The 18,895-nt window shown below is 37.2% G+C and overlaps 1 protein-coding gene across 4 annotated transcripts in view; it reads right to left on the bottom strand.

The window, feature by feature from the left end:
• The window catches only part of LOC127433842 (FRAS1-related extracellular matrix protein 2-like), a 126,618-nt gene that overhangs the window by 26,187 nt on the left and 81,536 nt on the right, over window positions 1-18,895 (bottom strand). For all 4 annotated transcript variants that reach the window (XM_051686105.1, XM_051686104.1, XM_051686102.1 and 1 more), the window contains exons 7-12: window positions 6,018-6,167; window positions 4,352-4,561; window positions 2,035-2,232; window positions 1,246-1,410; window positions 844-1,026; window positions 418-548 (exon numbers count right to left, since the gene is read on the bottom strand). In XM_051686105.1, the coding sequence (XP_051542065.1) occupies window positions 418-548; window positions 844-1,026; window positions 1,246-1,410; window positions 2,035-2,232; window positions 4,352-4,561; window positions 6,018-6,167 (1,037 nt within the window). The remainder of the gene's footprint in view (window positions 1-417; window positions 549-843; window positions 1,027-1,245; window positions 1,411-2,034; window positions 2,233-4,351; window positions 4,562-6,017; window positions 6,168-18,895) is intronic.

Genomic DNA, 18,895 nt, shown 5'->3' with positions numbered 1-18,895 from the left:
TTACCATAGACTTTGTCAGTTCGAGCCAGTCTGGCCATTCTCTGTTGACCTCTCTCATCAACAAGGCGTTTCCATTCACAGAACTGCCACTAACCACTCTGTACAATTGTGGTGAGAAGAATATCATCTCAGAATGCTATTCTGAGATGCAGGTTGGTGCTGTTTTGGCAGCACGTGGGGGACACAATATTAGGCAGGTGGTTTTAATGTTGTGGCTGTTCGGTATATATATATATACATTTCCAAGGGGGTAAGTATTGCTTGAAAAGATAGAAACGTTTATTTCTGGTCCTTTTGTGGGTATATCTGTCACTTTACAACAGCTGTGAATGTGGCAAATCAGATTTTAGAGCAGGAACTATCCATTTTACAATATAAAGTACTTTATACACACTGGACATTCAGGACATTTTTCACCTGGGTTTCAGCAATCATGTTCTCGTCTGGTTTCAGGTGAACAGTGAAGGCCTCTCTCATCTCTCTTACACCATCAAACAAAACCTCCACCTCCACGACATGCTCTGCATCACCCGCTTTAAACTCCAAATCTACACAAACACAAAAAAAAGCTGATTACATTACTGAAAAGATAAACACCCTCGATAAGTACTCCACTCTTGCGCTCCACCTAAACACTTCCGCTCTTGATTGCACCTGCCATTTGCATCCTGAACTCTATATAACCTGATTTAGATAAGAAATGCATGCACATGGTAGCTGCTCGATGCAGCTGCTGTAAAGCATCTGCCAATCTACAAAGGATAATTAGATGCGGCATATTCAAAATGCAAACGAAGGGGTCTGGCCTTATGAATTCTGCACGAGCCTCTATGGATTCCTCACCCTGAGAGATGGGATGATAGTCTTCTCCAGATATGGCAGAGCCATCCTTGGTGTGCACTCGCACCACAGACACCTTTGAAGTGTCTCCTGTCCTGCGGATGGGGATTTTCACCAGCATCATATGTCCTGACTCTTTTGGTTCGCTCACACTGAACTTTGTCTCAGCAAACTTGATGATGGGCTCTGAGATATGAAGATGAAGGGTTTGAGAAGACATAAGAGAATCGAGAACTTGCAAAGAGCTTTTGTCTCTTAACCAAGAGAATATATCACAGTTTACTGAAGTTTGACCCAGATTCTGGACATCTTAACCTAAATGTCAGGTATTGCTTTAGATACTCATCTAAAGTGCATTTTAAATGAAAACCACTTTGATGAATAATGCCTCTGTTTCTCTCTTACTGTCAGAGTTGTCTTTGATCTTGATGAGCATTTCGTTTTGGTTGCCTATTGACGCTTCATAAGGTTTGTCACTCTTTGCATTGCCCAGAACCAGCCTGAGTTCCTCCTCTTCCTCATGATTTGAGTCATCAACCATTTTCAATACACATGGCTTGTCAGCCTCACCTGGGGAACAAAAAATGAAGACCAAAGTGTGAACACAGAAAACACATCAATATTTTTCATTGCCCTATACTTTTGGAATCAGAGCCTAACACATTACAATAAAAAACAGAAACTGTCTTTGGAGATCAAACTTAGGCAACATTCACACAGCAGCAAAATAATATTGTCAGGCCTGTTTGGAGGGCTAAAGATGGTATTGTTCACACAATCTGATTATGAAAGAGTGTGACAATTGCATTCTATAACCAATAAGACTTCCTTACATTTTCAGGACTCACAGCCGAATTTTGAGAGCGAGTTCAGTTTATATGTATGTGCTGTAAGAACAGAACTGCAGTCGACAACTAGTTGTTTCTATTGTATTAATGACATGAGGCACGCACTTTATTCTCTGCTGTCAATCGCTAATGTGAGAACTTTCAATCTCTCTCAGGTCATGAAAAATGGCAGAAAATAGGAAGTAGTGTGTAGTTGAAGAAAAAAGCTTTTGGCTGCATATCTGAGAGGATGAAAGCAGTCAGAGCTGCCCGAAATAGTTTGTTTGTTTGTTCATTCATTCGTAAATTCATCAGTTTGTTGTGTCCCCTATAGTCCACAACCCTATTTATGTAAATGCGTGTTTACCAGGCAAGAAAGTTATGATGGATGCATCAGTATTGGGTCTCTCATCAAAGTCGGACACCACCTGTGCAGAGCCCTGCCGTGTGTAGCATCGTACAGTGGACTTGTGTCTAATGTCGCCGCTGCGGTGGATCATTGCTGTAATGTGACCTTCACTCTCCTCTGCAGTCACCACAGCCTGTTTAAACTGCACCTTCGGCACTAAAGAAAGAGAATATACAAAATCAGACAACTCTTATACAACAATCTACCTCTATACCATGGGTAAAAGCTTGTGTGATCAAATACTATTAAACAATACATATACAGTATGTGCATTTGAGTAGTTGCATAATATGCCCAAAGAGTTTTTTTAATGAACATCAAGATTTTAGGTAAAAATGTGGTCACCATGTCATTTAAAAGCGAAGTCTGTATGTTTTCACCATATTTAATTTCCTATTTGCCTTCAATTATATTTACATTGGTGCTGCAGTGTGGCAAATTAAGTCCATAAAAGCTGCATGCATACTAATTAGAAAAGAATAAGAAAAATCTCATGATAAGTGAACAAGAGTTTAACCCTTTAAGGTTGTTTTTGAGGTTGTTTTTAAAGATTTCTTGTTTTAATGGCAGACCCCCCCCCCCCCCAAAAAAAAAAAAAAAAAAAAAAAAAACGAGGGTCAAGTGTTTGGTATCACAATCTCCTGGTGGCCATATTTAATTAGAGAGAATGATCCTCTCTGCCCATATTTGGATGAATTCTACCTCTGGTTGCAGTGATCTGAATCCTAATACGATTGGTTTAGCTTTCCATGACACTGGACAACGTACTATCACTTCCGATGAAGCCATCTGATCCAGGAAAGCTAACGTGTTTTTAGCCAGATCATTATGTGCTGTGTACACTTTGCTTCATGTGGATTATCTAATGATCTATGTATCCGATTACGTTGTGTGTGGGCTCATTTTAAGATAATCACCTCTTCTATGTAATGTTTTTTTTATATTTAATCAATAATTTTTCATGAAGTTATAAGCAAAAACATGGCATATAAGCAACACCTGTTTACATGTAACATGTATGTCAAAGATATACTTCACTATATTTTTTGACAGTGAAAAAGAAAAATAGGCTAGTTGTATTCTACTCTGAGAGCTTTCCAACGACATATGACACATGGCTATTTGATCAGTTTGTTTTTTTTACAGATTAAAATAAAATTATTAAAATTTGGCAAAATTATTAATAAATTATCAAAAAGAAACTCTTCTGATTTGTCTGAAAATTTCAAAGCACTTATTTTTTTTTTTTGGGATTTTTCCCATTTTTCACCCAATTTGGAATGCCCAATACCCAGTGCGCTTTGTAAGTCCTTATGTTCGCGTAGTGATTCACCTCAATCCGGGTGGCGGAGGATGAAACCCAGTTGCCTCCGCGTCTGAGAACATCAACCCACACATCTTATCACGTGGCTTGTTGAGTGCATTGCCACGGAGACATAGCGCATGTGGAGGCTTCACGCCATCCACCACAGCATCCGCACTCAACTTACCACGCGCCCCACCAAGAACGAACCACATTATAGCGACCACGAGGAGGTTACCCCATGTGACTCTACCCTCCCTAGCAACTGGGCCAATTCGGTTGCTTAGGAGACTTGGCTGGAGTCACTCAACATGCCCTGGGATTCGAACTAGCAAACTAGTGTACTCCAGGGGTGGTAGCCAGCATCTTTTACCACTGAGCTACCCAGGCCCCATTTCAAAGCACTTATTAAGTTTTGGTCATAATGCTTACATGCATTGGAAAGTAGAGCTACTAAGTTTTAAAATGATACCTATTCTGTGTTGGTCAAGACTGTAGTTATTTTGCTAATTATGTTTTTCTCAGTGGGCCTGCCGGCCCATCCGAGCTTAAAAGGTTAAATGACTGAATACATTTGGGGCTGCTTATTTTATATTACAGCATGACACAAATTAATAAATTAATATTGCTATAAGATTTCTATCAGAAAGCAGAAGTAAAATATTTAGACCTTTCTAATGATGAATATTGTTAAAGATTAAGTAGTGCTTTGATAGTTGAATTGTGCAATAAATCTTTAAAACAAAGAAATGGCCCACCAGTGTCACCCCAAATGTTAACAGAATAGTTTTAGATGGAGTACAGCATGTCACACTGCAGGACCAGTAAACTTCCCAAAAGTGTTTCATGTCAACTACCCATATGCCTTTGTCCCAATTGCTATCTATGATGTTTGAAAGAGTATTTTTTCTGTTCATTCTGTAGATCTAACACATGATCTTAAAAAATAAAATTTCTTCTGTCAACACTCACAGTCTGAAATTGAGTCGTTGATAAAGACCGTGACTTTCGCTGGCTCTCCCAGAATTCCATTGGAGGGCATCCGGAGGATAAGCTCAAATCTCTCTGTCCCTTCCAGAACTGGCTGTCCAAGGTCGTCCAGGATGGTGACCCGGACTGTCTGCATGCTCACGCCTGGTGCAAAGTCCAAGTTTCTGCTGATTCCCACATAGTCCAGCCCCACTAGCAGATGAGCACACAGAAATAGGGGTAAGATCAGACTGTATTTAACAGCAAAAATGTGGCTTCCTGAATACCGATTAATCCTCTCTCAGAGATATTGCTGTTTCTGTGGGGTTTTTTTTTGGAGGAATAAATGTACTGTGCAGAGTTTTCAGCTCAGTTTGGGATGACTGCACGGAGTATTTGGATGAACAGAGAGATTTTTTATTATTTTTTCAGCTCAGATAAAAGCTGTCTTTGATGCCCCGTGTCAGTTGTTCAAGGACTGAGCCAAATGAGGCAATAACTCCAATCTTTTACTCTTACACTCATGTACCACCCATGAACTTGGGGTTTGTAGGTTTTCATAAAGCATTCAAATCATTAAATGGGCCATATTCTACAGTTCTGCAGCATTTTTGCTTTTAAAGTCCCTTTATAATGTTAGTCAAGTATTTTGCAGCAAAAAGTCATAAGTTAGTTTTTCATGACCATTTTCCTTCCTCTTTGACCCTTGGAATTAGACTGGCTATTTTCGCTACTGTACCTTTATGACTTTATATGTAACTGACCTATGTTATGATTGGCTAACAACTCTGCAAATGTAATGAGTAACAATACCCTTACCTAATTACTGAATAGGGGATGATATGTAAACGTAGGAAATCATATGTAAATGTTCTCGGGGGTTGGGGTGGGGTTACAAAACCCACCAAGAAAATGTCCTGGTCATATTTAACCCCAAATCAATAATAATAATAAAAAATATAAAAAATATGAAATTATAATTTGCATAAAGACAATTAAGCATTCCTTTAGGACCAATAAGATTTTTTTTTTTTCCACTGTGACTATTTTCAGGACACAAACGCATTTTATTCCATAATTCTTATTACAGGAAGGCACCCTAACATTTTAATTTTACTATTCTCATGGTTTTTAAGGGTGATTCTCATTACCATAACACAGTAATATTTTACTGTATTTATACATTTTTAAAAAAATTTTTTTTTTAAATTAAAATCAAAAATTGTAATTTTATTTGGTTATTAGCAGAACCAAAGAAGTATTACTATGATTTATAAATACTTTACAATTTAAATAATATATCTTTTTTCACGTCACAGGCAATGATAATATCATAATGACCATCTTCTTTTCTGGCATTGGGGGGGTAAAATGTGCTTAACTTTCATGAAAATGTAAACATTTTTAATGGTCCTAAAAAATAGGCTTCATTTTCTAATTGCAAAATATAATGTCTTATTTGATCCTTCTGACTTTGGAGTAAAATAGGAGCAGGATATTTTCTTGACAGTTTCTGTGGGAATCACCCAAAGATTGATACATATGTACAGTATCATAAAAATCATAAAAATCTTACTCGTATAAGATTAAGCCTCTATGAAATCATAGAAGCACTATGCAGAATGGGAAAAAGGATGGATTAATTGGGAAAGCCAACAGTATTTCTCACCTTCAGCAGAAACAGGGTCTGTTTTGCGGGATCTCACAGTGACTGTAGCCGTTTTAGAGAGATCTGTCCCTGTTCTCCATACACGCACTTTAATGTGGCCAACACTCTCGTCGACGTGGTACTCCTGATTTGCAAAGTAAAACACTGGAGCTTGGGGCAGAAGAAACAAATAAATAAACAGTTATATTTTTTGTAATTGTTTGTGTTTAGATGTAGTTTTATCATAGTTTTGTTTATCTAATCAGCCAATCATGTGGCAGCAGTGCAATGCATAAAATCATTAGATACGGGTTAGGAGCTTCAGTTAATGTTCACATCAACCATCAGAATGGGGAAAAATGTGATCTCAGTGATTTCAACTATGATATGATAGTTGGTGCCAGATGGGCTGGTTTGAGTATTTCTATAACTGCTGATCTCCTGGGATTTTCACGCACAACAGTCTCTAGAATTTACTCAGAATGGTGCCAAAACCAAAAAACAGCCAGCGAGTGGCAGTTCTGTGGATGGAAACACCTTGTTGGTGAGAGAGGTCAACAGAGAATGGCCAGACTGGTTCAAACTGACAAAGTCTATGGTAACTAAGATAACCACTCTGTACAATTGTAATGAAGAGAATAGCATCTCAGAATGCACAACATGTCAAACTTCAAGGCAGATGGGCTTCAACAGCAGAAGACCACATCGGGCACTTTAATTGGGCCATAGTGTTTCTAATAAAGTGCTCAGTGATTGTATGTGTACTAATTCAGAACCAATCCTCCTCCTTTTCATTATGCAGCAAACCAAAACATATTGGCTGTGCTCTGAATGGCATATGAGCATACTGCACACATATACATACTGCATACTATACACTTATTACTTTTTATTTACATAGTAATGTGTGAAAAATAACCTTGAATAAATCCTCTTGTTTATTGAATAGTAAATCAACCTCATACCAAGTAATAAAAGTGTATGATAGCTTAAATCAGCTGTATTTAATAAACACCAGCTTCAGCCATCTCAGTTTGCAGACTGAACGGTGGACACCGGTCTCCATGACAACAAAGTGACACCTAGTTTCCAGGTTTGTGTTTTTCTCATTCGTAGTGTCTCAGAGCAGAGGTCTCTGTGAGAGGTTTCAAGTGCTCTTCTTTCACATTATCTGCAGGAAGTCACTTACAAAAAAATGCCTTTAACCTTCCTATAACCTTCCTAATAAGAACACGCTTCCAAAACATAAGACCAGGGTAGGGTTGCACCAGCTGTGCGTAAGTTCTCACGTAAGTTAGGATGTAAAGTTCACACTAAGGGCTTAGTAACTACTAGATAGTTTGTAACTAAGTCAGTGCTTAATTTGGTTGCACCACCTGTTCTTAAGGCAAGACTTAACTAGTAGGTCGTAAGCTCTCTGTAAAGTAATGCGTAGTCGCATATTATGATGTTTACCTTAACTGATCCAATAAGCAGCCTTCAAATTTATACACAGAGTTGTTAAAAAGCCGTGAACTTCAATTTGATATTGTTACAGTTGATGTTCAAGCCTTGTTTGCTCACGTAACTGTCAGCTGTAATAAATGATATCCCCATTAAAATATGATACATAATAAAAGTAGATTTGATAAATAGTATATTTGCCCTGTGTAAATAACAATATTATAGGAACTGTATCTAAAATGAATGAGGGGTGATAAATAAATACTAATACAACATTCTGGAGAAACAGACATTTATTCATTTTAATATCCTATATATATATATTGAATGTGTTGAAACTTGACACCGGGTGACACACCCTAAAAACTACACCGTTAGATTGGTTTCATGCTGAAGAGCCGCTTAAAAGTACGTTTTTTTTCTCTCTCTCTCGTAAATGTCAACATCATAATGTATGTCGAAATGATTGATGCCTGTCACGCAAAACATTAGCTCATTGATGTCATAAAATATCAGTCTGCTTTTTTGTTGTTGAACATACAGGCACGTGTGTGCTCCAGTTTCAAGGTAAAATGTCCACAAAGTGGTGCCAAAAGCGAGTTATTTTTAGTTGTAAATGATGTAATACAGTCAACAGGAATGCATATTTTATTAACTCTACTCCCTAACACAAACTTTGATCCTAAACCTAACTGTCAGTGGAGTAAAAATGTAATTTTAGGGGGAAAATGCAACCTCTGAATCGCACTAATCATTGATTATGCGAGCGTGATTACTTCCTGGTTTCCATCGAACCAGAACCAATGTTTCTGAGGCAACATGCTATCAGTAGCACTATGGGAAAAGGTAAATATTTGAATTGATGCAAAAATGTCTGATGGGGAATGCTGCTTGTCAGTAACTCGTTAAAATGGGATTGATTGCAGGGTACCGGACCATTCGGAAGCAGCATGTTAATAATAGCATGTTTTTCAGGTAAATTTATTTTGTTTTAAAGATATTTAGATATTTTTACTGGAATATAAGTACATTTATACTGTATATATAAATTATTTATTTATTTATTTTTGCAGCATTACAACATTTTGGAGCCATGGTCTGGTAGTTAGTGCACATGCTCTGTAAACATAGAGCTGTGGCTCATTAAGAGCACGCAAGTTCGATCCATTTTTCCCTGCCCTTTTTATAGTCCCCATCAAAAATGTAATGGCAAAATGCCTTCCTGCAAAACAACATGTTTTCAACAAAAACATAATTATTTCTGTATGTTTCAAAGGAGTGGTTGATCATTTAAAACACTGCTTGTTGACAAAAATATAAAGTCCAATATAAAAGAAGGTTAATATTCAACCATGTTATTATTCATTAGCATTCATAAGTTCTCAGGTTGTTTTAAATTGAACCAAATGTTGAAAATGAGGGGAAACATTAAAAAGGAATTACCATGTTGAAATATTCAGTACCACATGCCACAAAGGGTAAAGTTGAAGGGCAAAGCCCCTCAGGGTAAAATCTCATTCTGCATTATATTTTTATTCAAGGGCAGAAGCTTCAAGTAAGCCCATTTTTACAGGTCTTATAACAGTGGAAAGATGAATAAAGAAATATTAACTATGCTGAATCATCCAAGCATTATCATACTCAGTAGGGATAACAAGGTATGATTCATATAGAAAATGAGAGACAACCCTTGGATCTTAACAGAGTGAGGATTTTGTCCTTGTATCTTTGATTTTATGAAGATAAAAGTTCAAAACGAAACAGATACAATTCACTCAGTTCCTAATGATCAAGATATTCTAAGCATCTGGTGAAAATGAGAACATTAGGCCCAATTTTAGGATAAACTCAATAAACTCATGATTTTACAAAACAGTTTGGTTTAATCCATATGTGGGTGTCCAAACAAAGAGTTTTGATTAAACAGACGCATAACAATCAACTGCATGGCTAGATCCACAACTCAATTATCATAAAAAGCTTGTGTTCTTTCAACCCCTCCATTGCATTTGGCAAATATTTCTGGCAAACTACCCTGAAATGAACCACAGCACATAATTTCTATTTCTGGCAGCCTTTTCTCAGGCAAGAGACTGTCAGCACAGTTTAAAGCTTCAGATGATGGACAAACGTCTGTGTTCTCCGATTCTGAAAATTCATGTTTGAACTTGCTATCATGCCTGTCGTTGGCAGGGAGTGCAGACGTGTTTGTGTAGTTTTGACAGCTTTGTAAAACATCTTTCTGAAAACTAAGTAGTGAAAAGGAGGAGAATTCAGATTGTTGCTGTATTTAGTCAGTTAGTTTAGATTAGTTACTGTTAACCACTAACTGATTCTGCAAAAGGGTCATTTAAAATGTGTTGTTTTAAATACCACAGTTAATACAATGTTAATAAAGTATTTTAAAGTAAAGCTGAAAATGTTCTAGACTGATCACACTGTGAATTTTGCCATTGAAATCGGTCTGTTTCTACCAAAATTTGAATCACTGCCCCCAGTGGCCGAAGCTGGAAGTGTTGCTGAATGTATGGGCTCTTGTAAGCTCCAATTTCCAAGTGAAATGTCCACATAGTAGCATCAAAAGCAAGCTGTTTTTAGTTGTAAATGATATAATACAGTCAACATGAATGCATATTTAATTACCCTACTCCCCTACTACCCTAACCTAACCCTAAACCCTAACCTTACTCCCTAATCCAAACACCAACCCTAAACCTAACCATTGGTGTAGTATAAATGCTATTTTAGAGTGAAAACGCAACCTCTGAATTTTGCTCACCATTGTTTATGTGAACGTGATTACTCCCTGGTTCCCACAGGACCAGAACCCGTGTCTCGGTGGATGCTTGACCACAACAAATGTGATCACACTTGAACTGATGCAAAATGTCTGATGGGGAACATGTCTTAATAGAACACGAGGTCTGAACACTGGCCAACTATCTTAAAGAGCACCTATTATGGTTTTTCAAATATTACCTTTCATGTAGTGTGTTATATAGCTGTTTGTGAATGTAAAAAAGTCTGCAAAGTTTCAAAAATCAAAGTGCATGAAATATGGAGTTATTGACTCCCAAAAGAAAGAACCGATTCTGAACACCTGAAACGAGTCATTAGTAGTTCCAGAATTACTTCCTGTACTAACCTTCGTAATTTGGTAACAAAAAACCCGCCTCTGGTCTGTTTACATGTACAGCCAGTGCAGGCTGTTAGCCTGTTAGCTGTTAGCCTCTGCTAACCGGCTAACTCACGTTATTGTCAAACTACATATAAACTTACCACAGAGAAACGTCCTGTTCTTGCGATGGTGGTTCGGGTTGATCTTCCGATGCATCACTATCGGACTCGGGCTCAAATTGGTAAGGTAAAACAGAAATTTTTTCAGACGGAGCTGAAACTTGGATACGGTAGTGGCCGTTTCCTTTCCGACACGTGCTGTAAGCGGTAGACCAATCACAACAGACTGGGACATCTGACCAATCAGAGCAGAGTAGGCTCTCTGAAAGGAGGAGTTTAGAATGAATCCTTTAACATGGATCATTGAACAAGTCGTTTTTTACACTGGGAAAAAAAGGTAATGCTGCAATTTAAATTATGAGTAAATTAAAGTGTTTTTTGACCTTGGATGCATGTAAATCTATTGTATGAGACCTTTAAAACAAAATTAGGCACGTTTAAAAATCATAATAGGTGCAGTTTAACAATAAATTTAAGTACTGATTTAATCTGCAGCTACACAGCTGGTTTACTGATGCAAAGGCAGTGTTTATGCCCTAAGGCTTCAACAGCGCTTCACTGATTTCCCACTGACAGATATGTGTGAGCAATAATACCAGTGTGTACATTCCACACAATAATAAAAGGAATCAGCACAAAGTATTTCTTCAGACAGCTGCTCTCTGATACTGCTAGTAGTGCTGACTGAGAAGACAATTTTGGCTCAGCGTGGGGCAGTTTTTGGGGTGCACATTTCCTGCTGCGTATTGACATCTATGCCCCTGAAAACTAATGTGCAAGCTGGTGAATCTGTGAAATTGTAAAGTGACTGTAATGCTCATTCACAGTCAGCATGTGTGTGTTTATGTTAATGTGGCAATTTGTTATGTGCTAATATTTGAATTAATTTCAACATAAACATTGGACATTCTCTGACAATGAACATCTGGCACATCATTAGAAAGCTAACAACATCAGGGATTCATTTCAAATTACAGACAGATGTCTCCATAGATATACACACTTCCTTTACCAACAAACTTGACACCATTGCTGCATCTAAATACTTTCCTTTCTTTCATAGTTTTTACTACAGGGCATGTAGTTCCTACGGGCATGCTGGAGAAAGAATCCCCAATCACCTGGAAGGGGGCACATTCACATATTTATAATATTCATGTACATGTTTTCACGTGCTATAGTATGTGTATATTTTATTTCACATTTTGCTTTTCATCATTTAAATCACATTTTAGCTTTTTAAAAATGTACAAATTTCACATTCTATCAATTTATATGATGCCATGAAATTGCATTTATAATAATGATACAAGCTGTTGTCACTGTTTGAAAGTTCATACACATTTATAACAAAACATATTCATAAGGTTAGAACCTAATAATGAAAACAGAATTCCACATCAAACATTTAAGTGCTGCTATATCAAAAGTTCTGTGTAAAAAAAACAAAAAAACAAGGTTTTTACCAAACCCCTGCATAGAATCTAGGAGCCTATTTGTTAAATTCTTCAATATTTACAGTGTTTGTTGAAGTTAAAATATTTCAAAATGTACAGTTGTGCTCAACATTTTGCACACCCTGGCAGAAATTGTGAAATTTTGGCATTGATTTTGAAAATATGACTGATCATGCAAAAAAAAAAAAACTGTCTTTTATTTAAGGGTAGTGATCATATGAAGCCATTTATCATCACATAGTTGTTTGGCTCTTTTTTAAATCATAATGATAACAGAAATCACCCAAATGGCCCTGATCAAAAGTTTACATACCCTTGAATGTTTGGCCTTGTTACAGACACACAAGGTGACACAAACAGGTTTAAATGGCAATTAAAGGTTAATTTCCCACACCTATGGCTTTTAAAATTGCAATTAGTGTCTGTGTATCAATAGTCAATGAGTTAGTTAGCTCTCACGTGGATGCACTGAGCAGGCTAGATACTGAGCCATGGGGAGCAGAAAAGAACTGTCAAAAGACCTGCGTAACAAGGTAATGGAACTTTATAAAGATGAAAAAGGATATAAAAAGATATCCAAAGCCTTGAAAATGCCAGTACTGTTCAATCACTTATTAAGAAGTGGAAAATTCGGGGATCTCTTGATACCAAGCCATGGTCAGGTAGACCAAGAAAGATTTAAGCCACAACTGCCAGAAGAATTGTTCGGGATACAAAGAAAAACCCACAGGTAACCTCAGGAGAAATACAGGCTGTTCTGGAAAAAGATGGTATGGTTGTTTCAAGGAGCACAATATGACGATACTTGAACAAAAATGAGCTGCATGGTCGAGTTGCCAGAAAGAAGCCTTTACTGCGCCAATGCCACAAAAAAGCCGGGTTGCAATATGCCCAACAACACCTTGACACACCTCAAAGCTTCTGGCACACTGTAATTTGGAGTGACGAGACCAAAATAGAGCTTTATGGTCACAACCATAAGTGCTATGTTTGGAGAGGGGTCAACAAGGCCTATAGTGAAAAGAATACCATCCCCACTGTGAAGCATGGTGGTGGCTCACTGATGTTTTGGGGGTGTGTGAGCTCTAAAGGCACGGGGAATCTTGTGAAAATTGATGGCAAGATGAATGCAGCATGTTATCAGAAAATACTGGAGGACAATTTGCATTTTTCTGCACGAAAGCTGCACATGGGACGCTCTTGGACTTTCCAGCACGACAATGACCCTAAGCACAAGGCCACGTTGACCCTCCAGTGGTTACAGCAGAAAAAGGTGAAGGTTCTGGAGTGGCCATCACAGTCTCCTGACCCTTAATATCATCAAGCCACTCTGGGGAGATCTCAAATTGCAGTTCATGCAAGACAACCAAAGATGCATGACCTGGAGGCATTTTGCCAAGACGAATGGGCAGTTATACCACCTGCAAGAATTCGGGGCCTCATAGACAACTATTACAAAAGACTGCATGCTGTCATTGATGCTAAAGGGGGCAATACACAGTATTAAGAACTAAGGGTATGCAGACTTTTGAACAGGGGTCATTTCATTTTTTTAATTGTTGCCATGTTTTGTTTTATGATTGTGCCATTCTGTTATAACCTACAGTTGAATATGAATCCCATAAGAAATAAAAGAAATGTGTTTTGCCTGCTCACTCATGTTCATGTTCAATGGTACATATATTACCAATTCTCCAAGGGTATGCAAACTTTTGAGCACAACTGTATAATTGTCCCTTTAAATATTTATACACATTTATTACACTTACTACATTACCACGTTGTGTTACATGTTTGTTTATATGTATCATTTGTACGATTTACAAGTATTAACATTGAGTGTACATTGATAAAGTATGTATAACAAGCACTAAAATGGTACTGTCTCTTTAAGAGTACCGGCAGTTCCACGAGCAAGTGTTTACAGTTGGGTGCACATTAACATGAGAGAAGTTGCACGGTTGTTTTTATCTCATCTGTTCAATTTATGATTAGAATTAATACTTCTTTTTACTTTTTGAGCAACAACTGACTGTAAAGAACATATATTATATTAAAAGATACATTATGGAATTAAAATGGGTCGCATGGATCACATATTGACTAAAGTGTACAAATATTTGTTGGACCAGTTCTCAAATTAAAATCTACAAGCTATCGAGTTTGGAGAAGTTTTAGCAAAATCAGAGTTGATGTTGTTAAATGCAATGTAAATAAAACTATGGCATATCACATGGTCAACTAAAGCGATGGTGACACCGCAATCCATGACGCTTCCGGACCCACTGCAGCCAAATAAGGTAAATTTCCTTCAGAGTGCACTCATGTGACACAACATGCAGTGAAAGGATCTCAGTGCTAAAGTTCTTCTTTATCACTACACTACTCAATCACTGGCGAGCGAAATCTGAATATTTACTAGCCAGTGGCTAATAAAAGCCATTTTTTAGTCGCATAGCACAAAATTTGGTCGCATATGGGTCTGATTTACTCGCAATGTACAGGGCTGTTAAGCGACAAGTGCTAGCTTCAAAAGTCTATGCCATTAAACCGGATGTATTAGTATTTAGGTAAATTGCTATAAATATACTGACTTTAACTTTCTTGCTCAGCAATATTCTCTTCAAATTGTTGCTTTGGCATGACATAAGTTGACTTGAAAGAAAAAACTCACCGCAGCAGCAAACAGTTTACACTAATGTCCTCTACAGTGCCCCTTGTGATAACATTGCAATATATGCATTGCATTCTCAATGAAAATATATTTGCCAATGGGGTGAGAAAAATACCTTAATTCGAAGGGAAAACAAGGAACAACAATTTCCTTTTCCTTCTCAAGTAAATGTATCATGTTTTAAGGATGTTTAAATATTTTACTGGAAAACATGACAAAAACAACTAAGTAAGAAAAGAATTTTTTGCAGTTTATCGGTTGCCTGTTGTATAATGATTACGGGATATTCAGACATCTTTGATATACTGCTTTTCGAAAACTATGTAGCAGGGAAGTATGCGTATTCTGGCGCAATAAATCGTATAATTCGGGTCAGTTACATTGTTCACCAGATTTCAGCGTGCTGTTTTATTTCTCACTCAGAAATTAACAATACATCTGTCAAAATCCACAGTGTGTTCAGTTGCTGTTGGCCAAACAACACTGAGCTCCATCAGGCCATGTTTGTCTCTATCCAGTTAATTAGCTCTCTCAGAGAGAGAAATTGTGGAATGGAGTGTAGCTTGCTGTCTCAGTCCACCATACAGCTCTGTGACAGGCATTAGGTAATGTGTTCTATTTATTTTTAGTGTTTATTTATAGTTTATTCAGCTGATCAAATTTGTTCCCTTACACAGAGATACTGTCACACCATCCCTCATGTTTAACACACACACAGGGAACTAAATTAACACCCGCCAAGCAGGCCTGGTTCCAGCTCTAAGATCTCATGTGGGCCATAGGTCTCTTAGGGTGGGCTGTACAGTTAGAACTAACAAAAAAGATGGTACCATGCGAATACCATGAGAGAACATGAGAGAAGCTCATTCACAATTAACCGCATTCTTTGCTTTTTGCATTGCTTTTAGCTGTGAATGAGCTTCTTTTATGAACTCATGAATGTGCAACAGACTTCAAGATTTTCACAGAAAAATGACTAAAATTTCAGGTTGTTTCGCACCAAAACCTATCGTATTCTTTCAGAAGACTTGGAATATGAGGCACGAGTCGCGTGGTCTACCTTTACCTTTTGCTTTTTATACTTTTGGGTTCTTTTTAAAGCTTTGAAGAGAGTCAAGTGCCATTGTACTGAAAAGATGGAACAAAAAATATGAATTAAAATGTCTTCTTTTCTGCTCCTCACAGGAAAGAAAGTCATATGGGTTTGGAACGACATGATTATGGGTGAGTAAATTATGGCAGACTTTTTATTTTTGGGTGAACTATCCCTTTAAATGAAACTGCAATGTCCAGTCTGAAAAGAGCAAATCGATAAAATGGAATGTGCAGTATTTTCTTAATTCACTCACCATTGGCAGTTGTGGTGCTAAAATACCATACAAAACTGAGAGAGGGAAATTGAGTTTTGGTAAGCTGAATATGAGTCTACTGTTTTGATCTTCCTTTCCTTACTTTAAATCTTCTCTCCAGCATTCCTGCATTGCCTGAAGGGGGTCAAACATTGTCTATTTACCTGCAAACTTCTCCCTTACACACACACACACACACACACACACACACGCACACACACACAGCCTGATCATCTGGGAGAGGTGTGCTGCTTTACTCTGTTGAAGTGATGTTTATCTCCGCATCTGATATTAAACAAAAACCACCCTAAGACCATATCCAGGACTCAAAACCAAACTCTCCTAATTCTGATCAGAAAAATGATCAATGTGATAAACTAAAAATAAAAACAGAAATTATATACAACCTACTTAAGCAACCCAACCAAGGCCAGTAGATCAATAATTAATGTATAGGAACTGTATGTTTGAGTTTAAGTGTGTGTGTGTGTGTGTGCACAAGAGAGAGGGATAGAGAAAATAAGAGGGGGATGATACAAATTTAAGTGGTTTACAGTTTCATACAGAATTTCATCTACTTTCACAGTCAGTGTTTCATATTAAAAGGTTAAAGAAAGAGTCTAAAAAAAAACTTTTCACACACACACTAGCCCTATTCCAGAACCAAGTGAGCTGCCTTGCTTTATACTGCCTACATAGAAAGATGCCTTCATCAAGAATTTTTAAATCTACTCTTCACAAGCAGCATTTCATAATAAAAAGTAGTAGAACTTTTTTGCTCGCACAAACACATTAGTTCTCTCTGTTCCAAAACCTAGTAAGCTGCCTAGCTGAATACTGCCTAGGTTAGGATTCTGCGTAAGCATCTTAGGGGTCATTCAGACCGAACAAGTTCTTGCGCTAAAAAATCTAGATGCTGCATAACAGATAGAACAGTAGGCAGTTGCCTCGAGGCACATTTTCAAAAGTTGCATTTCTTTGACACGGTATCAAAAAACCTGATGCTCCAGTGCAAGATACAGAGAAAAAGACTTTGATACAGTCAAAGATGCCTGTATAGCGCACATAGGAAATATATTTAAAAACAACGCAGAATGAGGCAAAATAACATACAGATACTATAAAAAAGCTTTCAAATACATAGTGCACACACGTATTGAGTAAAATAGTCAACATTTTATTGATGTGAATGAAATTATATATATATATATATATATATATATATATATATATATATATACACACACATACAGAGAGAGAGAGAGAGAGAGAGAGAGAGAGAGAGAGAGAGAGATTGATTTGCTGTTCGGAAGGAAATTGGTACTTTAATTCACCAAAGTGGCATTCAACTGATCAAAGAATAGTCAGGACATTACTGATGTAAAAAACAGCACCATCACTGTTTGAAAAAAGTCATTTTTGATCAAATCTAGACAGGCCCCATTTCCAGCAGCCATCAATCCAACACCTTATACTTGAGTAATCATGCTAAATTGCTAATTTGGTACTAAACAATCACTTGCTATTATATCAAACATAGTTGAAAACTATTTGGTTCGTTAAATGAAGCTTAACATTATCATTGTGTTTGTTTTTGAGTTGCCACAGTATGCAATAGACTGGCATGTCTTAAGGTCAATATTAGGTCAAAAATGGCAAAAAAGAAACAGCTTTCTCTAGAAACTCGTCAGTCAATCATTGTTTTGAGGAATGAAGGCTATACAATGCTTGAAATTGCAGATTTCATACAAAGGTGTACACTACAGTCTTCAAAGACAAAGGACAACTGGCTCTAACAAGGACAGAAAGAGATGTGGAAGGCCAGATGTACAACTAAACAAGAGGATAAGTACATCAGAGCCTCTAGTTTGAGAAATAGACACCTCACATGTCCTCAGCTGACAGCTTCATTGAATTCTACCTGCTCAACACCAGTTTCATGTACAACAGTATAGAGAAGACTCAGGGGTGCAGGCCTTATGGGAAGAATTGCAAAGAAAAGGTTAGAGTGGGCAAAGAAACACAGACGTTGGACAACAGATAATTGGAAAAGAGTGGTATGGATCTTAACCCCATTGATCTTTTGTGGGATCAGCTAGACTGTAAGGTGCGTGAGAAGCGCCCGACAAGACAGCCACATCTATGGCAAGTGCTACAGGAAGTGTGGGGTGAAATGTCACCTGAGTATCTGGTCAAACTGACAGCTAGAATGTCAAGGATCTGCAAAGCTGTCATTGCAGCACATGGAGGATTTTTTGATGAGAACTCTTTGACGTAGTTTAAGAAGTTCTGAATATTTTTTTTCAAATTGTAATAGTAATATTTCACATTATTAATGTCCTGACTATACATTGTGATCAGCTGAATGCCACTTTGGTGAATAGAAGTACCAATATCTTTCCATAAGAGCAAAATCTGTACATTATTCCAAACTTTTGGCAGCCATTGTGTGTGTGTGTGTGTGTGTGTATATATATATATATATATATATATATATATATATATATATATATAAATATATTATATATATATAAAAAAATAAAAAATAAAAAAACAATAGAATAGTAATAATAGAAAAATAATAGAAAAAATATTCAGAAGACTGATCATACAACGAGCACAGGCATAAAGCAATATTTTAAATAAACACATAGAAAATTACAAAGCAATGATGAGTCTGTGAAGCCAATATTACTACAGTATAAACCTTATGAAGGAAAATACGCATGGTGATTTTAA

Source organism: Myxocyprinus asiaticus, chromosome 43, assembly GCF_019703515.2.
Source record: "Myxocyprinus asiaticus isolate MX2 ecotype Aquarium Trade chromosome 43, UBuf_Myxa_2, whole genome shotgun sequence".
Taxonomy (NCBI): domain Eukaryota; kingdom Metazoa; phylum Chordata; class Actinopteri; order Cypriniformes; family Catostomidae; genus Myxocyprinus; species Myxocyprinus asiaticus.
This window is presented reverse-complemented; position numbering and strand designations above follow the sequence as displayed.